General features: G+C 46.1%; 2 protein-coding genes across 8 annotated transcripts in view; one reads left to right on the top strand and one right to left on the bottom strand.

Moving 5' to 3' along the window:
- Positions 1 to 980: 980 nt before the first annotated feature.
- Positions 981 to 5,727, bottom strand: PIGW (phosphatidylinositol glycan anchor biosynthesis class W). 7 transcript variants are annotated; one of them, XM_032428735.1, is made up of 2 exons: positions 5,610 to 5,727; positions 981 to 2,806 (listed from the first exon to the last, which is right to left on the bottom strand). In XM_032428735.1, the coding sequence occupies exon 2, from the start codon at positions 2,792 to 2,794 to the stop codon at positions 1,286 to 1,288; it is 1,509 nt and encodes a 502-aa protein (XP_032284626.1). In that variant the 5' UTR covers positions 2,795 to 2,806; positions 5,610 to 5,727; the 3' UTR covers positions 981 to 1,285. The 7 variants fall into 7 exon arrangements, with proteins under 7 accessions (XP_032284626.1, XP_032284627.1, XP_032284623.1 ...); XM_032428736.1 differs by lacking the exon at positions 5,610 to 5,727 and adding an exon at positions 4,743 to 4,815; XM_032428732.1 differs by lacking the exon at positions 5,610 to 5,727 and adding an exon at positions 4,257 to 4,809.
- Positions 5,728 to 10,244: 4,517 nt separating this feature from the next.
- MYO19 (myosin XIX) overlaps positions 10,245 to 24,192 on the top strand; it is a 31,037-nt gene continuing 17,089 nt past the window's right edge. Inside the window, exons 1-8 of the mRNA XM_032428729.1 lie at positions 10,245 to 10,544; positions 11,014 to 11,162; positions 12,877 to 12,990; positions 21,213 to 21,345; positions 22,034 to 22,103; positions 22,632 to 22,734; positions 23,394 to 23,490; positions 23,632 to 23,708. Of these exons, the coding sequence (XP_032284620.1) occupies positions 10,301 to 10,544; positions 11,014 to 11,162; positions 12,877 to 12,990; positions 21,213 to 21,345; positions 22,034 to 22,103; positions 22,632 to 22,734; positions 23,394 to 23,490; positions 23,632 to 23,708 (987 nt within the window). The 5' untranslated portion in view covers positions 10,245 to 10,300. The remainder of the gene's footprint in view (positions 10,545 to 11,013; positions 11,163 to 12,876; positions 12,991 to 21,212; positions 21,346 to 22,033; positions 22,104 to 22,631; positions 22,735 to 23,393; positions 23,491 to 23,631; positions 23,709 to 24,192) is intronic.

Raw genomic sequence — 24,192 nt, 5'->3', positions numbered from 1 at the left:
CTGAAGGATTCATTCTACCTAGAATGCTGTTTACCCTTTCCCTTACCACATTTTAATTCCTCATCCCATCAATCAGCTCTAACTCAAAAAAATACCATCTAGGGGTGTGTGTACCTGGGTGGCTCAGTCAGTTGAGCCTCAGACTCTTGATCTCCCCTCAGGTCTTGATCTCACAGTCTGTGAGTTTGAGCCCCACCTTGCGCCACACCCCCTTACCCTCCAAGCCCTGTGCTGGGTGTGGAGACTACCTTAAAAAAAGAAAAGAAAAAACAGTCTGGGGGCACCTGGCTGGCTCAGTCTGCAGAGCATGACTCTTGATCTCAGGGTTATGAGTTCAAGCCCCCATGTTGCAGTAGAGATTACTTAAAAATAAAATCTTAAAAAAAAATACCGTATGTGGGGAAAACTTTGACTCTACTAGATCAGTTCTTGATTTGACACTCTTGGTAACCTATACTTCATGACTTACCACAGTTTGTAATGGTTGTTCAATGTCTGTTTCCCCACTGGATTACAAGCTCCAAGATACCAAGAAACCTGCTTATCATCCCTAGCAGAGTTGCTAAAAAAAAATAATTAGTCCTGAAGTAAAACTATTACCTCATAATTACTAGGCATGTAAACTACATCGTGCAATTCAGTCCATTCTTTGGAGCATTTAATTGTTTTCTGACTTTATAGTATATAAGTGTTTGGTTGTCAACACCTGCTTTCTTATACGTAGGCGTTTTTAATAGGTTAAAATTGAGCAGTAAAGAAGTGTTGACAGGGGTGCCTGGGTGGCTCAGTTGGTTGAGCTTCTGCCTTTGGCTCAGGTCATGATCCCAGGGTCCTGGGATCAAGCCCCACATCAGGCTCCCTGCTTATCGAGGGGCCTGCTTCTCCAACTCTCCTGCTTGTGCTCACTCTCTCTGTCAAATAAATAAAATCTTAAAAAAATATATATAAAGAAGTGTTGACAATTTCACGATCATGCTGAGATGTTTTAATGTAAATTTTATTACAAAGTCATACAATAAAAAAATACAGAATGGTTTGTGATATAAGATGGAAAGTAAAAATCCTCCTCCCTACCCTCTTTCAGTGTCACGACTGCAGTTTCTTTAAAATTATATGGTGTTAGGATACATTAAAACAGTAAGCATCACTACTATTACAGAGGATTGAAACTCAATTCTATAATATGGTTAGCACTGGGTTGCCAAAAGCCCACTTTCTTCACATTTAATATTCTTCCTCATTAAAATAATATTTTTGTAACACAAGTACTTTGTACCTATGCTGATCACCACAATTTTATAGTCTTATCTTGCAAGTGTAACACATATATAACTAAACAGTTGGTAAACATATAGAGATTGAGCACAATTAAGGCCCACAAGGTACTGCTGTATAACGTATCTACCAACAGGTTGATCAGACCAGTAGTTATATTTGACAGCAAGAAAAAAATTAACTGGTTTCTGTTCATAGCTGTAATTAAACAAAGACTGGGTTCCTTTCTTTCAGCTTCAGAGACTAGAGATTCTGAATGCTTTTTATTTGTGGCAGACAACTGGATTGGTTTCCAAGAACATGGTACTACAGCCCCTTTAATTAGAAATCTTGCAAAACTCAAAATTATATCACCCAGTAATAAACTACTAAGAAGGATCAGGCTAGAAGCAACTATCCAAATACAAAAGGCTAAATTGGCCATTCTCCGAGATACTACTTCTACATTTACCTGAACTATGTAAAGAGATATGAAGAGGCTAATAGCTGTCAGCAGAATACAGTACGTTCCTTTTATCCAGTCTTTGACATGTGATCTTTTTTTAAGCATATATGACCCTGTTTGCACACCAGCCATATGAATTGCCACATACCCCAAGGTAGAGATTATTCCTTCTCGGTTGGCATTTAATAAACCAATCCTTGTGCCACTACCATCAGTGCCATATAAAATTAACCTTTTCAGTGGGGTAAAGTCGAGGGCTAGCTGGTATAACACAATAGTGCTGATGGCCACAATCCAGGATTTATTTAGAGGAAAAATAATCAAAAGCAGTGATGTTAACAGTTTCACAACTACTAAGGTAAAGAAAAAGTTCCAGTGAACTCCATACTCAGTTAAATGTTCCTGATAGCCTATGGATTTTATAATGACTAATCGTCCTACTCCTAGGAAAACTAATGGCCAAACAGAGTACAAGGACTTTGTAAGATAATAAAATCTGGACCCTTCCGCGTATTTTCTCCTAACTTCTGGACAAACCATTGCAGTCCCAAAAATAAAACCTCCTACTCCAAAATCCATTGCTCCTGTCCCATAGAGCTCAGTTTTGGCAAATCTTCTTGGAAAAAGTGGGAAGTCCACAGCCAAAATGGCAATAGCAGTAAATGCACTGTTAATTACACGGAAACAAGAGATGGCTGGAACATATTCTGATTCTAGACTGATTTTCATGAATTTTTCAAGTATTTTCTGGACAGGCATTCTGGCACAGCAAGTTCTCCTGCAGTATATTTGATAGAATAGCCCTGCCCCAAGGATAATTACAGCAAGGTGCTCAAGGAGGACAAATGAAGACAAAATGGTCAAAGTGGCCACCAGGGGAACTATTAGGAAAACAAAGTCAATGAAGAATCTAGTTTTCCAGGTATGTGAAGAACACAAGTGCTGTGAGAGAATGATCAGAAGCCCTCTGCACAGGATACAGAATGCAGGTAAGCACAGGCCCTGGGTGACTTCCAGCACACTGGTTCCATTGTGGTTACTGACAAAAGCTTCCTTCATCTGCTTTTGAGACATTTTTTCTTCTTCCTGTGATAAGAGCAAAGGGATACGTTGGAAAAGCAATGTTCTTGTGGAATAGGCATATATATGATTTAATTTTACTTTTTTTTAAAGATTTATTAGAGCATGTGTGCGCGGGGTGGAGCAGAGGGAGAGAGAAACTTTAGCAGACTCCTCACTGAGCTCAGAGCCTGACATGAGGCTTGATTTCAAGACCCTGAGATCATGACCTGAGCTGAAACCAAGAGTCTAACGCTTAACCGACTGCCCCACCCAGTGCCCCCGATTTTACTCATATTCCTAGATTTCAGAGCAGAACTTAAGGCCTAATGATTTCAAATCAGGGCAGAAAATAGAATTTGTGATTCCTCCCCCAAGGATTGTGGGAAGAAGGCTAACACATCAGGATAAGAATGTCAGGGCACCTGGGTAGCGCACTGGGTTAAGCATCCCACTCTTGGTTTCAGTTCAGGCCCTGATCTCAGGATCCTGAGATTGAGCGCCCCCCACCGGCTCTGCGCCCAGCACAGTGTCTGCTTGAAATTCTCTCCCTCTCCCGCTAGTGCTCTCACTCTCTCAAATCTAAAAAAAAAAAAAAAAGGAGGGGCCCCTGGATGGCTCAGTCGGGTAACCATCTGCCTTTGGCTTAGGTCGTGATCCCAGTGTCCTGGGATCCAGTGCTGCCTCAGGCTCTCTGCTCGGCGGGGAGTCTGCTTCTCCCTCTTCCTCTGTGTTCTCTCGCGCTCACTCTCTCTCAGGTAAATAAAATCTTAAAAAAGGATAAGAATGTCATGCTAATAGTATGAAATCATTGGTTAAAAAGCTATTCTCTGTATAAGGCAGACTCACAAAGAAAATTAATTTGGCATATACACCCTGAAAATAGAATCACAGATAGGAATTCCTATTACAAAGCATTAGGATAGGTTATTAAAATTTTGTAATGCAAACTGAATACATTTAACTAATGACTTCAAGTCAAATCAGAGAAGGATAAGGAGAAGGTATTTAAATACACCTTGGAGTTGGAGACCTTGGTTTGTGTGAAGAGCCTCTCTGAACCCATTGCCTCCAAGACAAAATACTAGTCCTCCAATGACATCCTGAGCCCCAGGCTGCTCCTTACCTCAGTCACAGCCATGCTTTCAGATTAAGTGTAGACGGGTAGAATGGATGCTAATCCTGGGGAAGGGGGCGGGGCGGGGGAGGCCTGGGCGTATGGCACACACTAGTGTTCGTGGTTTCAAAGGGATGTAAAATACCTCTCTCATATTTCAATGTCTTTAAAGTGGCACACAGAAAGAACACGTTTGTTGGCCAAACCAGAACCATGTAGAACAAATGAATGCACGCACGCCTGACGGCCTGAGCCAGCAACAATTCCTCTCGATAACAAACCGATCTGAATCGACTGGCTTTTAGAAATAAAGGAGTCCTTTTCTTGACTGACACGCGCCACGGCCGCGCCGGCCCTTACACCTCACGTGCCTTCGGTGTCCCGGCGCCCCCGCAGCCGGCCGTCTACATGGTCCCTGCTGCACGACTCCCAACGCAACCGCAGAGCCATGCGGGAGCAACCCGCTTCCGCCTCCCGAGCCGCGCTTCCGGCCGACGTGGGGCGGCCTGCGCTTCCGGGCCGGCTGATTCCGCGCGCGCGCGTCCCGCCCAGGACCGGAGCCCGTTTCCCAGCCGCGTAGGCACCCCGCGCTAGTTCTTGCCTATGGTGGGCTTGCCGCGCCCAGGTCCGTCGGTGGAGCCCGGAGCAGACGCGTCACGCGCTTCACCGCCGCCCCTCGAACCCCACGACGAGTCTCTCAGAGTGGTGGGGTCAGGGGGCCCGGCTCAGTGTTCGACCACGGCGTCCTCTACTGAAGGACCCCAGGCCCTGTGAGGCCCCGGAGGCCCTGCCTCCCGCGCGCCTCCTGCCGGAATACGGGAGGCCGGCGTCTCAACCCCATCTTACCCCAGGTTCTCAAAATACTTTGTCCTAGCTGGAGCCCCTAACTTCGACCCAGGCGTCCAGGGCGGGCCACGTGCGCCCGGCTCCCAGTGCGCGCCCCGCCCCGGGGGAGGAGCCGGCTGGCTCCCGGCCACTGGGCCAGAGCGGCGGGCGGCCGGTGCGCTCTGGCGGTCCCGGCTTCCTCTCCTCCCCGGCTCGCTCCCGCCCTCTCCTCTTCCCTCCCCTCCCCGGGCTCTTCCCGCCGTCTCTCCCAGCCCGCCCGCCTGCCTTTCCAGTCGGGCCTGGCGGGGGCCGCGCGCTCGGCGGCTCAGGCCGTGGGACCGGTGAGTGTCACCCGCAGCCCAGGTCTGAAGCGCTTCGCGACCCCGAAAAGGCAGGGAGGCCGGTTTGCCCCTGGAGCGCAGAGGAACGGAGGGCGTCTTCCTCCTCTTTTTCCAAAGCGCCGTTTGCCTACCCTTTCCCATTTCCTTTTTGACCGTCTCGTATCTCAGCAGGGGGTAGCCCAGCTCTTGGCACTTGCCTAGAACAAGAACCTTTCATGGTCCCCCCTCCACCTCTCCACCTTGCTGGCAGGAGGCGGCCCGGGGTTGGGGAAGGGTTTCAGCTGGGAGGCTGAGTCCCGTCTCCTGCCCTTCTTTTCGCAATCATAGGGACCGGGGAAGGGGCAGCTGGCCCGGGTAAGCGTCAGGGCAGCCGCGCCCTTGGCTGGGGTCACATCCACCTTCCAGGGAAGGGCATACTCTCCCCGTGCCAGGTGCTTCCGGAGCGGCGTCCCAGCCCTCGTCCCTGCGGGCACTTCGTCCAGAAAGGGAGTCCTTGTTCCCGCAGGGAAGCTGGGGGCGGATCCAGCTGGGTTCCCAGGACCCTTACCCAGCTCTTCTCGCGTGCGCTCCCACTGTCCTCCAAGCGGAGGACGAACCTGAGGCTGGGGAGGAGGAGGAGCTAGTGATCAGGTTGCCTCTTGCCTTGACTTGGTGTTATATCTGTTCATTACCATCTTCCTTCTGCCCACAGTGGTCACACCCTTTCCAGAAAGTCTTGGCTGGTAACCGCGAAGCTGGGGGAGAGCAAGAGCTGGGAGAACTGGAGAAAACCGCTCTAATCTGACTTGACTTTGGCTGGGAACGGACGCTGCATCATAATAACCAACATTTGCAAGGCGTTCTCTGAGGTACTAGCCCATTTGATCCTTAACTCAGTGTTTTGAGGTGTAGGTATTAGTATTCCTTTTTGCAAACGAGTAAATGGAATAAGGCTTAGAGAGCTCTTGTGATCTGCCTTGGAGGAGTTGTGGGCTTTGATTTCTAACTCCACAACCTATTATGCTCCCCTGATCCTCTCTCTTAAAATGAGCTTCCAGGTGAGGGAGCTTTGTTTTCCTTGACTCTGGGGTTGCCCTCTCCACGGCTGTCCCTTGAGCAGCATATGATCGGTGTGCAAGGTGAATGTATCCAACACATTCCTGATGCTCTTCTCTGTCCTTTTTTCAGTTTGCATGAAGTCCCTATCCCTGAATTCTTTCACATGCTAGATGTATTCAGAGCCTCAAACAAGTCTCCGCCAGGGTCCATCCATTACAGACACCCCTCATCCTCATCCCTCCTTGCTAGGAAGGTGTGAGGCCTGGGATATTTTGAGTCTTAGGGTCACTTACAGTTTTTCAGAGATTGGTCTAGGTATAGCCTCACAACACCCCCCTCTCAGATTTTCCTCCTCTGAAATCCTTGCCTTTTTAAAGTTGACACTGGGCTGTTCTACCTGATTAGTGTCGCCAAATGGATTATCCATCCTCGGTAGTCCTTACTATTAATAACAATATTCCCCCTATGACTGAATATTCAGATTTGTACTCCATGACATCATTGACCTTCACAACCACTCCTTGTGAGGTAGATTTTACTACCCCCATGTTCAAGATAAAGGATCAAGGTGGGCCAGGAAGGTGATACGGCTTTCCTGTGAATGAGCTATAATTTTGCTCCCACACAACAACTTTCCTAGAGCATCAAGAATTGACTCTAGCCTCCCTGGTCTATCAATTACTGGCTATACAAAAACAGGATATTTCTGTCCAGTGGAGAGGGTAGGGCATGAGACTTCTCTGTCTCCCAGTGTCTCCATTCTCCACAGCACACTGACTCAGAACATATGCAGCCCCACCCCAAACCTCTGTAGTAAAACTGCCCCTGAAGAGCCCGGGGAGCCTCTGGAGGCTCTCATAAAAGTTTCCTGTTTCCTAATTGGCAGGGGATAGGACAGACTTTCCCTCTCTGCCCAGGCTCGCCCTGATTCTTATTTTGATTGTTCTTGCTTGGCGGGAGGAGCTGGAGTGAGTCACCCTGAAGAAGCCCTCACCTGTGTTTGGCCCTTGTCTTCTCTCTCATGTCATAGGCTCTGAGGTGATTCATCTCAGATTCCTCCAGAACTGAGCCTTTTACTGGACCTATGTTCTAACCTGTGCCCCCATGACCAGGTGGATAGCACTCTTTGTGCCTGTGACCCAGAACCCTGGCTGACCACACTGAAGCAAGATGCTCCAGCAGGTAAAACCTCACCCTTAGGTAACCTAGGCCCTGAAGCATCTAAGGCACTTTCCCATCTGTCACTTAGCTGAATGAAGATGCCACTTACCCTGACCTGGAAGGAAGAAAGAAGAAAGACCTTTTCTCTCTTCACGTAGCCACTCCAGTGCCTTTCACCTATCATTGAGAAGCTTTTCCTGATACCTAACTTGAATCTCTCCTGTTGTGGTCTTTAGGTCTTTTTCCTGGGATGAGTAAGATGGGATGGGGAGGGGAATCCTTAGGGCACTCTGGTGACTTCACAAGTCTGAACCAGTGAGGGAGTCCTGAGAGATGTCCCTGCCAGCCTGAACTGCTGAGGTACAGTGGAAGCCTGAGCCTTCCAAGAGGAGGTATTCTTTGAAGCTGAACCTTAAAGAATATGTAGGAATTAGCCAGGTGGAGAAGGGAAGTAAGCAGTCCAAGCAGAGGGGTCAGTGGGTGAAGATGCCTATGTGGAAATATAGGAGTCTGATGAATGGATCAGGAAGCGTGTGGTGGGGGAATTGCTACTGCAGCATGAAACCTGCCCTTACTCCAGGCCTCTGCCTCTCTAAAAAGGCTACTATGGCCCCAGGCCTTCAGGATTCCAAATCACGCATCTCCTGTCCATATCATCCTTCTCGTGCAGCTCTCGGTCCAAAGAGAATGCCAGTAGGTAGATATTTGCTGAATTTTTATTTACAAAATGTGGCCAGGCACCGGGCTGAGGCAGATGTTTAAGATGATACCTGCTCTCCAGGAGCTCACAGTCTAGTGGAGTCCCAGGCAGGTAGGTGCCTGAGACTTATCGGGATGACCAAGAGGAAAGCCAGCCAGCCTCAAGGGAGCCCTGGTAGACACTACTGCTTGATCATCTTCCAGACTTTTGTCTTATGAAATGAGCTTGAGACTGGAGAGAAGCTGGCAGGACAATTGTCTGCTCTGGGCTTTTTTTGTTTGTTTAAACTTTTTATTTATTTATTTATTTATTTATTTTTAATGAAAAAAGCAGTAATGTTCATCATAACCATACTAGCAGCTGCTCTGTATTGAGCCCTACCTAAGTAGTAGCTACTGTTCTAAGCATTTTACATGAATAATTTTGTTTAGTCCTCAAGCAAATTACAGTGTTATATGTACGGTGCTACTATATCCCCGTTTTGGAGATGAAGCTCAGAGAGGTTATTGACTTATTCAAGGTCACATTCACTGTAAGCAATGTGGAAAATATAAGCAAAAGGAACATTAAAATTACCCATAATTACACTAACCAGAGATAACATTTTAGAAAATATCCTTTATTTTTCCTCTAAAGGGGCGCCTGGGTGGCTCAGTTGGTTAAGCGACTGCCTTCGGCTCAGGTCATGATCCTGGAGTCCCGGGATCGAGTCCCACATCAGGCTCCCTGCTCGGCAGGGAGTCTGCTTCTCCCTCTGACCCTCCTCCCTCTCATGCTCTCTGTCTCTCATTCTCTCTCTCTCAAATAAATAAATAAAATCTTAAAAAAAAAAAAAAAAAAATTATTTTTCCTCTAAATATGTATTTTTAAAATATTTGAAGCTACATAGTTTTTTGTAACCTGCTTTATTCCATTGTAAGGATATACTGTAAATTGTCCACCATTAGGACATGTGGGTTGTTTTCAACTTTTTGACGACTATAAATAGCTCAAAATATACTGAATATTCTTATGGCCTTTACATAGGATCGTTTTCTAAAAGAATTGCAGGCTAAAGAGGCATGTGTGCTTTTTAGGCCTTGATATATCACTGCATAATTAAAGAAGAGCTGTTTTTAAAAGAATAATAATAGCTAATTTTGGGTGCGTATACAGGTGCCTTCTCTAAATACTTGATGTGCTTATTAGTGTCTGACCTAGGTGCTACCAGCATTCCCATTTTATAGATAGGAAAATTGAAGCACAGAGAGATTAAGAAATTTACATAACATTGTACAACTAGTAAGTGGTAGAATCAGGATTCAAATCCAGGGAATCTAGCTTTAAGGTCTAGGCTCTTGACCATTATACTTAGCTACTTCTCTGGTTGGATCAGAGCTAATCATAAATTATGGCTCGGCTTGTGATTCCCCCCGCCCAGAGCAAAGGGATTTGCATGGATCCAGCCATGCTCTGACCTCAGCCTTTATCCTGGAGGCCAAGAGCCTGCCTTGTGGATTATGGTGGGCCCAAATTCAGAGAACAGGCAACATCTTTGGAAAGAAACTTGTTGCTGGGCCTCTCAGATGACACTTGACACCTTGGCTTGAGGGGTTTGAACTTTTAGGGTTCACTAATCTCATTGGAAACCTACACAGTCCTATTACAGACTCCTTTCTCCAAAAGCAGATTTCAGCCAGGTACTACTTACTGTCTTCTCCTACTCCCCACCCCATCTTCCCTGCAGTCTCCAGAGAGATCAGAGGAAAAATGAGACCATGGGAGGAATTTGGAAAGAGGAAACACGTGGAAAGTGTTGGCATCAAGGATCGGCGAGGGCGAAAGAGAAACAGCCTTTTCCCCTTTGTGCCTATTTTTAACCTCATCCAACTTCCAAGCCAGGCTCCCTCTCAAGTAGACCCAGGGCAGAGGAAACTAACTAAACAGCCAGGCTAAATTTAAGCCCCGAGAGCCAAGTGATGAAGGCATGGGGCTACCTCACAGCTGGTTTTTCATCACAAGCTCAATGGTCTCTTTCAAAAGCCCAAGCCATGGTTCTTTTTTGGGGGGGGGTTATGATCCCCTGTAGCAGCCCCCCACCTTGGGCCCCACCCCTAGCTGGCCAGCCTGGAAGCTGGAGCTTGTTCAGAGGAGAGGGGATAGCATTTGTTCATTTATTGAGTACACACTGTGTGCCAGGCACCAAGTGCTTTGTGTATCTCTTATTTTTCTGTCCAGTAGCCCTGCAAACTGGTTTTATTTTCCTTTATTTACAAATAAAGAAGCTGTGGCTCAGAGAAGTTAAGTAACTTACCCAGGTTCACAGGCTTAGTAAGTGGCAGAACTGAAGTTTGAATCCAATGATACTAGAGGCCTGTTCTCCTGCTCCTCAGGCCCCCACCCCTACATTGCTGCCAGCTGGCCTCAGTCCCAGCTTTCATGGCCCTCTTCTCATGGCCTCTCAGGTTCATGGCCACAGTTCAGGCTCTGGTGCCCAAGGAGGGGAATCCCTCAGAGAAGACCTGCGGGAGTTCCTGAGCGGGGAAGTCCCGCTGCACCAGCTGGATGACCTCACCAAGGTGAATCCCGTGACACCGGAGACAGGTATGGGCCTCCCTGTCCTCAAGAGGCACCCCTTGGTGCTGGCTGGCTCCGTTGGTGGAGCGTGCAACTCTTGATCTCGGGGCTGTGGGTTTGAGCCTCACGTTGGGTGTAGAGATTACTTACAAATAAAATCTTTTAAAAAAAGGCTGTCTCCAAGAGGGTAGGGGTGTGATGTGGGTAGTTCGCACAGCTTCCCCTGGCCAGACCAAGGCAGGCAGGACTCCTGACCTCGAGCCGGTGGGCTGCTCCAGACGTCTGCCTGGCAGCTGCGCCCAGGCTCCCCAGGGCAGACTTTGCTCCAGATTTGGGGCTCATCTTAATTAGATCTTGTACCTATCCATCAGGGAGCTGCTGGGATCTAAAGGCACTTGGCTAATTGCAAAGGTAACACTGTTAGGCCAGTGTTTGTCTGTGTGGGCAGTTGGGTCTGTATTTGAGCCAGAGTTTGCTAAAGGTGCCTCTGCCTCAGTCCTGAGGTGTTTGCAGGCTCGGTATGCAGCAGACACGTTCTACACCAATGCTGGCTGCACCCTGGTCGCTCTGAACCCCTTCAAGGCCGTCCCTCAGCTCTACTCACCAGCACTGATGAGAGAGTACCACGCTGCGCCTCAGCCCCGGGTAAGGCTCAGCCACTTCCTGGGCCTCAGGGCTCCGCCATATCCCCCTGGGCCTCCTTGCAGCTTCCCTGTCATTATCCATCTATTCACCAGCCATGCAGTCATCCAGAATCTGCTGGTGCCACAGCCCTGCCCACCAGGCAGTCGAAGAATTTTGGACACATGACAGTAGGTGCCAAGTGAGAGAGAAATATTTTTTTAACTGAGTTTGGAACCTAAAATAAGGACATAGGATAATGGACTTTTTTCTTGTTTGTGACTTTATTAAGAGGGAAGGATTTACAAAGGTATATTTGTGTATTTAATGAACCATTTTTTGGGGAAAGAATAAAATCATGTATAATAAGGAGTGCCCTAGAAAATTCAGCATTTGTTCCTCTCAGTGGGAGGAATGAGAGGAATAAATTCTGATGGGGTTGGAGGTGGTGCAGGCAGGGAATAGGCTAGCTGGTGTTTAAGTGCATGATGTCTTCAGAGAGAGGCAAGAGCCAACCTGCTGGCAAGAAGGGTGCTGTCAGGGGCGCCTGGGTGGCTCAGTCGTTAAGCGTCTGCCTTCGGCTCAGGTCATGATCCCAGGGTCCTGGGATCGAGCCCCGCATCAGGCTCCCTGCTCGGCGGGAAGCCTGCTTCTCCCTCTCCCACTCCCCCTGCTTGTGTTCCCTTTCTCGCTGTCTCAAATAAATAAATAAATAAAATCTTTAAAAAAAAAAAAAAAAAAAAAAGAAGGGTGCTCTCAGGGAGAGAGACAATAGATGAGATAAGCCAGGGCTGCTGGCGAAGGGTCTGAGGCACCACAGCAGGCAGAATGTATGCGCAGTGCTGCTTCCCCAGGGCTGGAGGGACTGACTGGAGCCCACCATGGGGATAATTACTCGGGAAGTTGGGGGAGTCAAGTTCAGGAAGGTGAAACAAGATATAGGGAGAACAGTTGGAGGTTTTTAACAGTTCAGGGAAGAAGGGGCTGGGGCAGAGGCAGGTGCAGAGAGGGATGGCTCTGACATTATCCACAACAGTACCTTCTCTCCAGGAAGCTGGGTAGGGGGTGATTGCTGGACGGGCAGTGCGGGCTGGCCAGGCATTGTGCAGATGGCCTGGCCCTTGGAAGCTCATGCATGGTTAAGTGTCCAAGTCTCCCCTGAGAGCCCATATCTCACTGACAGCCTCTTCAAAGGCAAAAGCCATGTCATGGTTTCCTGTTTCCCCAGTGCCCAGTTTAATGCCCAGGACATTGAGGATAATTAATATTTGTGGGTGGAAAGAAGAATCATGGCCTAGGAATTCAAATCACATAGTTGCCTTTACTTGCTGAGTGGCCTTGGGAAGGTTATTTAACCCCTCCAAACCTCAGATTTCTCGTCCATAAAATAGGATTAGCTATCCAACTAATGGATAGATTTTTTAGGCAGTAACTTGTAGGAAAGTTCTTTGCGTGCTGCAAAGTATAGTAACATAAAATACTAAGCAGAATAAGACTATTAAGGTAAAATAAAATGGGAGGACAAAGTGTTAAGGTCATAGACTGGTCAAGGCCAGCGCTGCTTCCATACTAAAAGATGAGCGGATATAGGCACCATAGGGTCCCGCAGTTGGGTCTAACACTGCTACATCCAGGAGATTTTTCTAGAGGAAGCCTCCCCATCTCAGCCATCATTGGATCAACCACTCCTTGGAGACAGGCATTCCCTCATGTGACCTTTCACCCCTTGATGTTTTAGAAACTGAAGCCCCACATCTTCACTGTGGGTGAACAGACCTACAGGAATGTCAAGGGCCTGATTGAGCCAGTCAACCAGTCTATTATTGTCAGCGGAGAGAGTGGTGCTGGAAAGGTAGGAGGGCCTCTTTCGTGACTGGTGGGGTGGGCAGAGAGGGAGGAGGTCATTCCTTGTGGAGTTCTTCTGCTGCCTAATCATTCCCAGATAGGCTGGCTCAAGCAGGGAGTCAGTGTGCAGTGGTGAGCAAGCACTCGGCAAGAAGTCAAGAGATGGGGTTCTAGTCCAGGCTCTTCCATGTAACCTTGGGTGGATACTTTTTCTCTCAGCCTTCAGTTTCTCCTCAAAGGTCTCAGCTCTAACACCACTGGAAACAAAAGTTAGGTATTGGGGATTCCAGAATACGGTTAAGAGCACATCGGAAAGGTATTTAGGTTCTGCAAACCTCAGTTCTTCCATTTGTAACACGACAGGGACAGGAGGACCAGCATGTAAGTCCTGGGACTCCTACGAGAGTTAAATGGACCAGTGCACATAGGCACTTGGTATGCTTGGCACATAGCAGCACTCCTCTAAAAGTAGCTGGGGTGACTCGTAGGAAGGGGTTACTGGGGTAGCCCACCTGTACCCTCTGGGTTGCCCGTGCTGGCAACCACGGTGCCCTGGGCTGGCTGGGGGGAAGGACAGAAGCACTTGATGCGGTCATGTGGCCCCCTAGGTGCCAGAACCACCACAGCTGAGACAGAATGTTGCACAAGGATAGTTAAGGAGTTGCACAGCTGGTCAGAGGAGGCCACCGGGCCAGGCCTCGCCACCTTCTTGCCAAGGCTCACCCAGCCACCCCACTTTTTCCACAATGCTTGTACCTTCACAAGGGATTTTTTAGACCAGAAACTGCCTCTGCCTGTACTTACATAGGAGAGAATGGCCGAGCGCTGAGTACCTGCCAGCTTCTAGGCCGTGGGCTAGCCACTGAAGAGTAGCAGGGGGAGGAACAGAGCTGAAAAATGCAACATATGGCTTTCAGGGGGTCTTAGTCCACTAGGAAAGACAGCTGCAGGGATGACAGCTTGGACTTGGGTGTGGAGAGGATCTTCAAGAGCTCTTTCAAACTGGCCAGTGCAGTGGCTCATACCCAGCCCCCAGAGGAAGCCCACTGTCCTCCAGAATTGCTCTGGGGAGCTGAGGCTGGACCTGGCCTGAAACCCATGCCACTGGAGCTCAGTAACCCTTTATTGAGCAGCCGCTATGGTCTTTTGCTGGGTCTGTGTGGTTGTTTAATAAGTAGTAGCATAATTACATAGTTCAAAAATCAAGCAATACTGCAAGGCTTACAAAGAAAAACAGCAGCCGTACCCCATATCTATCAAGACTATTTCTCTCTCCAGAGGCAGCTACTTTCACATCTTCTAGCAGTTTATTTGGGTGTTTGCATTTGTATTTCTAAATAACATCATTATATTGTTACTAATTTTTCAGTTTTTTACCTAATCCGTTCATTTCCTACTCTGATAAGGATTTTAGCCCTATTTCTCTGCCCCCAAATACATACATAATTATATCACGATTTCTAATTAATAGGCAGTATTACAGCCAAGTGTATATTGTTCACAGCAAAGCAGTATAATATCCTTTTTTGTATAATTTTTACTTTCCCTCTACTTAATAATTGCCGTTTTTTCATTTGTTTAGTTTCTATATACCTATTATTAAGTTATTACTAAACCTATCACCAAAGCTGGATAACACCTATCCACCAGCAAGTACATCAAGCCCTTTTTTTTTTCTTGGTGATATTCTTCCCAGAGCGCCCAGATCTCTGGCTCCCACCTGGACTGGTGGCTGCCAAGGGGTATTGCCACACAGTTATTACCTGGGAGCTTCTCTGCCTCACTCTGGGGATCCCCCAAGTTGCCCTCTGTCCTATGACAACACCCCCACCCCTACCCATTGCTGGAGCCCATGGCTTCAACTTCTTAATGGCCTTGTTTTTATGGAGTACATTCTTTAGTAGCTTCCTAGAAAAGTTACATGCAGGGCAGATTTTTGAGTTGTTGCACCTCGTGCTGGATTTTATAATTCCAGGTTAGAGACCATTTTCTTTCCAAATTTATAAGGTTTTTTTCTTCTATATTTTTTGAGTGTTGTGATAGAGAGTCCCAGTCCATAATGGCGATTTGTTTTTCTTTCCAAAAGCTTTTATAGTCTTTTTTATCTATAGGTATTAAAACTCAAGTGCTATGTCTTGGTATGGTTGTTTTGTTTTGTTTCGTTTGCTGTGCTGGGTATTTTGTGTGGGTCTTTTTATCCTGAAAACTCATGTTCTTTATTTGGGGAAATTTGTATTATAGCTAATAATTTAATAATTTCCTTCCTTCTATTCTCTCTTTTTGGAACTCCTATTAGAAGGAAGTTTGATTAATTGTCTAATATTCTTATTTTTCTCACTTATTTTTCCGTCTCTTAATATTTTGTTGTACCTTCTGGGAGATATTCTCTACCTTCCAATTTTTTGAATTTTGAATTTTTTGTTGAAAAAGGGTTAATTCTAAGAGTTCTCGCTTGTTCTCTGAATATTATTCCCCGCAGCCCCCACCATCCTAGTCTTATTTCATAGATTCAGTATCTTATTTTTGAGGATACTTCATGATTTTTATTTGTCTTCTCCTTGCATTGACTCTGTTTCCTTCTGGTTCCTTTTCCTTCTTTGTTGTGATATTTGTCATTCATGTAAAAGAGGTTTATCAAATAGTTGATGATCAGTAAGTTTCTGTTCATATTTAAGAATAAGGCATTATTATTAAATGCCTCATTCAGCAACTGATTAGAATCTTTATGGATAGGATTATCAACCAGGGAGCCTCACTGTAGGTAACTTTTTAAACTTGTGGGACCCTGAATGTCCATAACTTTTCTCATGAGCTTGTCAGTGTCTCTAGAAAAGATTCCTTAGTAGAGATATGGAAACTATAAAGAGTTAAATGAAAATGATAAAAATTAAAAATAAATGAATAATTCCTTCATGCTTATCAACAGACCAGACGAGCAGATGAATACATTAATGAATTTGACAGTAAATCAATAGAAATAATTCAAATTGAGAAACAAAGAAAGAAGCACATCTGAGAGCTATGGTACAGTATCCCGTGGTCTACCATAGTTGTTCTTGGTGTGCCAGGAGAAAGAGAACACATGGGTCAGAGGTGATATCTTACACAATGAACAAAAGATGGCAGGCACAGATCCAAGAAGTTCAGAAAACAAAAAGCAGATGAATACAAAGAAAACATACTTCACATCATAGTCAAATTGCTGAAAACCAAACATAAGGAGAAAACTTTTATGGGAACCAGAAAAACAAATATTACAAAAAGAGGAACAAAGATAAGAGTGACAACGGGCATCTTTCAAAAACTGCAAGCCCAGGGATGCCTGGGTAGCGCAGTCAGTTGAGTGTCTGACTCTTGGTTTCAGTACAGGTAATGATGTCAGGGTCATGGGATCTAGCCCTGCGTCAGGCTCCGCACTCAGCACAGATTCTGCTTCAGGTTCTCTCTCCCTCCCTCTGCCCCTCCTGCTTATGCTTGCTCTTTCTCTCTAGCTCTCTTTTGCTCGCTCGCTCTCAAAAAATAAATAAATCTTTTTTTTTTTTTTAAGATTTTATTTATTTATTTGACAGAGACACAGCAAGAGAGGGAACACAAGTAGGGGGAGTGGGAGAGGGAGAAGCAGGCTTCCCGCTGAGCAGGGAGCCCAATATGGGGCTCGATCCCAGGACCCTGGGATCATGACCTGAGCCAAAGGCAGACGCTTAAGGACTGAGCCACCCAGGCGCCCCAGAAAATAAATAAATCTTTAAAACAAAAACAAACACAAACAAGAACTGCAAGTCCAAAGGTAATAGCAACATCTTTAAAGAGCTGAAAGAAAAAAAAAAAGCTGAAAGAAAATATCTTTTGGGGCACCTGGCTGGCTCAGTTGGTAGAGCATGCAACTCTTGATCTCAGGGTTGTGAGTTTAAGCCCCACATTGGGTGTAGATATTACTTAATAAAAAGGAAAGTTGTTTTTGTTTTTTTGTTTTTTTAAGAAAAAAATATCTGCCAACCTAGAATTCTATTACCAGCAAAAATACCAAAATATCTAAAAAAATGAGAACACAGGATGCCCAGCTGGCTAGTCAGTGGAGCATACAATCTTTTTTTTTTTTTTTTTTTTAAGATTTTATTTATTTATTTATTTGACAGAGAGAGAGAGCGCGAGAGAGGGAACACAAGCAGGGGGAGTGGGAGAAGGAGAAGCAGGCTTCCCGCGGAGCAGGGAGCCCGATGCGGGGCTCGATCCCAGCACCCTGGGATCATGACCTGAGCCGAAGGCAGACGCTTAACGACTGAGCCACCCAGGCGCCCCAGTGGAGCATACAATCTTGATCTCAGGGTTATGAGTTCAAGCCCCACTTTGGGTGTGGAGATTACTTTAAAAAAAATTTTTTTTTTAATTCTTTGCTTCTTTCATTTTTTTTTAATATTTTATTTATTTATTTGACAGAGAGATAGAGCACAAGTAGGCAGAGAGGCAGGCAGAGGGAGAAGGAGAAGCAGGCTCCCCGCTGAGCAGGGAGCCCGACGCGGGGCTCGATCCCAGGACCCTGGGATCATGACCCGAGCCGAAAGCAGCTGCTTAACCAACTGAGCCACCCAGGCGCCCCTAAAAATTTTTTTAACCATGGAAGTGAAATAAGACTTTCAAACAAAAGTTAAAGGAATTCATTGCCAGCAGACCTGTATACAAGAAACATTAAAGGAAGTTCTTTAGGCCAAAGGACTATGAAAGCAGGTGAATATTTGGATTGATACAAAGGAGTAAAGAACATTGGGGATGTGATATCTTATTTTTTATCTCTACAAGATAATTCTCTCTAGGGGGTCCTGGGTGGCTCAGCTGGTTAGGCAACTGACTCTTGGTTTTTGGCTCAGGTCATGATCTCAAGGTTGTGAGATTGAGCCCCATGTCAGACTCCATACTGCACATGGAGCCTGCTTAAGATTCTCTCTGTACCTCCCCCCCAACTCTCTCCCCCTATCTTTAAAAAAAAAAAAAAAAAAAACCTCAAAAATAATTCACTCTAAGGCAAAGATAGTAACAGTTTACTGTGGAGATACAATGGAATCATAAAAGTACTAAATTCAACCATAAAAGAAGAAAAAAGTAACAAAGATCATGTGAAACAAATCACAAAGAAATAATAAGATGGTAAATTTCAACCCAGCCATAGTGATTATTACATTAAATGAATATAGACTAAACACTCCGATGAAAAGACAACATCAGATTGGATTTCTTTTTTTTTTTTAAGGCAAGACTCAAGTTATAGGTATTCAAAAAACCCACTATAATTATACAGGTAGGTTCGTGGTAAAAAAACAGAAAAAGATACATCATTCCAATATTAATCAAAGGAAAGCTGAAGCAGTTATACAGAACAAAGAACATTTTAGGGGCAGCTGCCTGGCTTAGTTAGAAAGAACATGTGACTGTTGATCTTGGGGTTGAGGTCAAGCCCCACATTGGGTGTAGAGATTCCTAAAAAAATTAAAATTTAAAAAAGAAGATAATACTAAATGTGTACAGTTTCAAAATACATGAAGCAAAAGTGGATAGAGTTGAAAGAACTTGAAAAAGTCAAAATTATAGTTTGAGATTTGAGCTTTTTTTTTTTTTAAGATTCTATTTTTTTGAGAGAGAGAGAGACACAGCGAGAGAGGGAACACAAGCAGGGGGAGTGGGAGAGGGAGAAGCAGGCTTCCTGCCAAGCAGGGAGCCCGATGCAGGGCTTGATCCCAGGACTCCGGGATCATGACCTGAGCTGAAGGCAGACACTTAATGACTGAGCCACCCAGGCACCCCTGAACATTCTTTTCAAGTACACATGATACACTCACCAACAGACCATATTCTGAGCCATTAAAACAAATCTCAATTTGAAAAGATTAAAATCACGCAAACTGTGTTCTCTGTCCTGAGTAGAATTGAACTAAAAATAAGTAACAAAGATACTTGGAAAATACCCAAAGCATTTGGAAATTAACACCCTTCTAAATATCTTATGGGCAAAGATAAAACCACAAAGAATATTAGAAAAATACTGTGAACTGAATGAAAAGGAAAACAGGACATATCAAAATCTGCTTTAAAAAAATAGCAGTGCTGTGCGTCTGGGTGGCTCAGTTGGTTAAGCGACTGCCTTCGGCTCAGGTCATGATCCCGGAGTCCCGGGATCGAGTCCCACATCGGGCTCCCTGCTCAGCGGGGAGTCTGCTTCTCCCTCTGACCCTCTCCCCTCTCATGCTCTCTCTCTCTCTCTCTCTCAAATAAGTAAATAAAAATCTTTAAAAATAAAGTAAAATCTTTAAAAAAAATAACAGTGCTTAGAGGGAAATTTGTAGCATTAAATGCTTAATTAGAAAAGAATAAAGAACTCAAATTAGTGATCTGAACTTCCACCTTAAGCAGCTAGGAGAAAAAAGAATAAACCCAAAATAAGGAAGAAGGAAATAAAAGAAACCAATATTGCACTGTATGTTAACTACCTAAAATTTAAATTAAAAAAAAAGATGGAAAATTCAGCTATCAAAAAGAATGAAATCTTACCATTTGCAATGACATGGATGGAGCTGGAGTATATTATGCTAAGCAAAATGAGTCAGTCAGAGCAAGACAAATACCATGGGATTTCACTCATATATGGAATTTAAGAAACAGAACATATGGGAGGGGGGAAGAAAAGAGAAACAAACCATAAGAGACTCTTGAAGGTAGAGAACAAATTGAGGGTTGATGGAGGGAGGTGTGTGGGTGGGGATTAAAGAGGGCACTTGTTACGATGAGCCCTGGATGTTGTATGTAAATGATGAACTACTGAATTCTACCCCTGAAATCAATATTGAACTGTCACCTAACTAGAGTTTAAATTAAATAATAATAAAAAGAAGGAAATAAAGTGAAAAATCAATAAAATAGGAAACAAAAATAACAAAACAAATGAAGTCAAAGGCCATATCTTTTAAAAGATTAATAAAATTGATAACATTCTAGTCAAACTTTAAAAAGAGAGAAAAATTCACAAGTTACCAGTATCAGAATTAAAGAATAGATATCACTATAGATCCTACAGATTGGTAAGAGATTATTATGAACAACTTTATTCCAATAAATTCTACAATTTAGATGAAATAGAGAAATCTTTTGGAAGACCCAAACTGCTGGAGCTCACACAAGAAATATATAGGCCTTTTTCAATGAAAGATGCCGAAGTCATAGTAATAAACCTGGCCACAAAGACAGCTCCAGGCCCAGATGGCTTTACTTGTGAATTCTATCAAGTATTTAAGGAGGTAATGTTAACCAGTTCTACACAGTCTTTCAGAAAATAGAAGGGAACAACTCCCACCTCATAGAAAGAGCTAAAAGAATTTACAGAAATTTACTACAACTAAGAAGTTGTAGTGAGGTGTGTAGAGAGTTGAGCAAAGTAACAGGTTACAAAGTAAATAAATAAAAATCTGGGGCGCCTAGGTGACTCACTCGTTAAGCATCTACCTTCAGCTCAGGTCATGATCCTGGGGTCCTGGGATCGAGTCCTGCATCGGGCTCCCTGCTCCACAGGAAGCCTGCTTCTCCCTCTCCCACTCCCACTGCTTGTGTTCCCTCTCTCGCTATGGCTCTCTCTGTCAAATAAATAAATAAATCTTTAAAAAACAAAATAAATAAAAATCTATTGTATTTCCATGTCCTAGCAACAAACAATTGGAAGTGAAAATGTGCCTCATTTCAGCTGATTAAAAACAAGTTGGGAATTTTCTAATTAGATTGCCTGGGTGTAAATCAGAACTCTGTCATTTACTATATGTGTGATCTTCAATAAAATTAAGTATCTTTATTTGCCTCAGTTTCATTTTAAAAACAGGTATGTCCTGGCACGTGCATCAATAGGTTTAGTAAGAAGATGCACAGAAAGCATCCTTATTAGCTCAGCACCTGCCACAGAGTAGTCAGTATTAGCTGTGAGCCCTCAGAGACACTGAGTAGCCTGCCCAGGTCAAGGTGGGTTGTCCCTTCTCTATCCCTCCTTCCTTCATTTCTTAAAGGTGTCCTCTGGAACTAGGAGCAGCAGAAGGGAGCAACCCCCCATTTCACTGTAAAGGACACAGTTGAATTCAACATTCCCCCATTCGGTCAGCAATGTGCCTGGTGGAGAAGAGGACTCTGGTGGGCCCTGCATCCTGAGGTACAGAGGGAGGGAACGTGAACACAGCTCCCACAGGGCTGTTTCTGCCGCAGACTTGGACGTCCCGCTGCCTGATGAAATTCTATGCTGTGGTGGCCGCCTCACCCACATCCTGGGAGAGCCACAGGATTGCAGAGAGGATCGAGCAGCGAATCTTGAACTCCAACCCTGTCATGGAAGCTTTTGGTGAGCTTGGTGTCCTCTGCACAGTACCTCAATTCTGTTTCCTCTGGGATTTGCCACCACCCAGGGAGAGGGGTGGTGCTTTGAGCCCGTCTCTGGGAGTTGGAGGATGAGAGCCTCACTGCCTTGGACCCTCAACCTCCCAGGTGCCCTTGGGCTCCTTCCATTAGAGTCACCCCATCCTCTGGCCTAGGCAGATATAACAGTGTGCTGGAGAGGACCTCATGGCTCACCTAGTTCAAATCCTGTTCTTACATATGGTTTCCTGAGGGTTCAGAGAAGAAAGGGACTTGTCTAAGAATGCTCACCAGTGAGTGTCCCATGTTGGGACTCGAGCCTAGATGTGTCCGGCTGGGCCCACAGCTGCCCAGATGCGGGGTGGAGATAGGTCTGTTGTACCTAGATGTTGTCTAACTCAATAGTGACAGCTTGTTGGTTTTGGTCCTTTCCCTTCAAAGAAGACAGTCCCTGACCACCTAGACTTGCTTATTCCAATTCATTGCCAAGAAGTTCTAACCCTCCGGAAACATTTGATAAAGCGCGAGTGCCCATTCCCTAGTCCTGTCCCCTGTTTCATGGAAACCCACGAAGGGGCTGTTGGGTGACTTGAGGATCGAGACGTGCCCCCACCTTGGCCCACAAGGACCTGGTCAGCATGGGGGAGTGTTATAAACCTCGGTGTGATCTCTAGGGAATGCGTGCACCCTGAGGAATAACAACAGCAGTCGCTTTGGGAAGTTCATCCAGCTCCAGCTGAACAGGTAATGGCCACTGCCACTCTGGCTGATGGGAGGATGGGAATGCGGAGGCTGAATGTGGCTGGGGCGGTTTCCAGCCTGGGCTACTCCTATGGGCAGAACCCTGCTCCTCCTGGCATGTAATGTTTGTGGGATAAATGAACCTGGGGGTGATCTTTGAACCTGGAGAATTCTAGCTACTCCAGCCTTAGAGACCCTGAGGCGGTGTGCTTGTTATGGCCTGTGAGTTCCTCCTGGCTTCTATCCTGGTTCGGGGCTTCTAGTTAAACTACCACCTCTCTGGACTGCACCCCTGAGCTTGAAGCTGGGGCTTCCGTTCCTGCCTTGAGATGGGACAAAATGGTATATAGAGGGCTTGGCCCTGTCCACCTGAGCTGGTCACAGGGGAATGTTCCAGACCACCCAAGGACCTGAGTGGTCCCTAGTCCTCAAGACCCACTTTGACTAAGCGGAAGAGCTTTGGGGGGAGTGGCTAGGTTGCATTCTGGCAGATGGTAAGTCCTTAATAAATGGCTACCTGCTTGTGCCCAGGGCCCAGCAGATGACCGGAGCTGCAGTCCAGACGTACCTCCTGGAGAAAACTCGAGTGGCCTGTCAGGCATCCAGTGAGAGGAACTTCCACATCTTCTACCAGGTTTGTGTCAAGCTGGGCCCACAGCTGCCCAGATGTAGGGTGGAGATGGGTCTGAGCCTCCAAACCCTCCTCTCCGCCCCACTCCCATGCTCCAGGCCTGCCCCGCCCACCGCTTTCCGTGAGGCGGCCACTTACTCCTGCAGACTTTGTGCAACTCCTCTGCCTCATGCTGGACCTTAGCTCCCAGGATGGTTTTGACATGGAGATGCATTTGCTTTCTCTATCAGACCAAAAGGTCCTTGGGACTGGGACTGGGTCCCCCTCATCAGACCGAGGACTCTTACAATGGCAACTCTCTCCAACAGAGTGAGGGCTTCCCTAGAGCTGTGTCTGATGTGTCTCCTATAAATCAGACTTGGGGTCCCCCAGAGCCTGGATAGTATGTCTGCCTGCTCGGATGGGACCTGGGGCTCCCCAGACAGGAGTTGTGCTTTCCTCATCAGACCACAGGCCCCCTCAGCAGGCTTTTCTTGCATCAGGTTAGAGACATTCAGAACTGTTGCTAAGGCTTTTGCCTCTGGGCCTGCCCTGGGCTCTGTGCAGGGACCTCTCAACCTTGTGATATCAAAGCATTTCTCCTCTCATGGCAACCCCAGGCTTATGCAGGCCTGGGCTTCCTCATACCCTCCCCTCGGCCACCTGCCCACCCCTTCCCACAGATCTGTAAAGGAGCCAGCACGGACGAGAGGCTTCAATGGCACCTCCCTGAGGGAGCAGCCTTCTCTTGGCTGCCCAACCCGGACAGGACCTTGGAAGGTAGGGGGAGCCTTGTCCAGCACCCTGGGCTGGCCCGTCAGTACCCACTCACCCTCTGCGCAGGGCCTGCCTTCTTCACCCCTCGATGTCCCTGCTGACCTCTGGTCCTGACCCTGGGCTGTGACTTGGATTCCTTTTCAGAGGATTGTTTCGAGGTGACCAGAGAGGCCATGCTTCATTTGGGTATCGACACCCCCACTCAGAACAACATCTTTCAGGTTAGAAGAAAAGGCACAGCTCTTGTGTTGGGCAGAGGTGATGGATGGGAAGCCCCTTTCATACGTCCCTTCTCTGAACTCTGAAGATCTAGGACTTTAAGCCCCACTGTGCAGTCTCTAAGGAGTCACCTACCCTCTGAGCCGCTGAGCCCGGACAGGGCATCGGGGAGGACAGGGCATAAAGGACAGTGATTGAGTGTGCAGTGCTGTGCTATAAAACCTAACAGTGGGCTGGGGGGGTAGGGGGGCGCGGGGCCCAGGTCAGTTATTACTGCAGTGATCAGAGTACAGAATAGAGAAGTAATGCTATCACAGGTTCGTCTAGTATATTCAGACTTTAAAATCACATTCATACTTCTTAGTCCACTTGGTTTTTTCAACAGTCCTGTGTGTGTGGAGATTTTTCCCATTTTTATGCTTGAGAAAACTAGAGAGGTAAAGTGACCTCCCCGGGTCGGACATCACTAAGTGACAGTTTGTACCA

This window comes from Phoca vitulina, unplaced genomic scaffold (assembly GCF_004348235.1).
Source record: "Phoca vitulina isolate PV1807 unplaced genomic scaffold, GSC_HSeal_1.0 scaffold40, whole genome shotgun sequence".
Lineage (NCBI taxonomy): Eukaryota > Metazoa > Chordata > Mammalia > Carnivora > Phocidae > Phoca > Phoca vitulina.
This window is presented reverse-complemented; position numbering and strand designations above follow the sequence as displayed.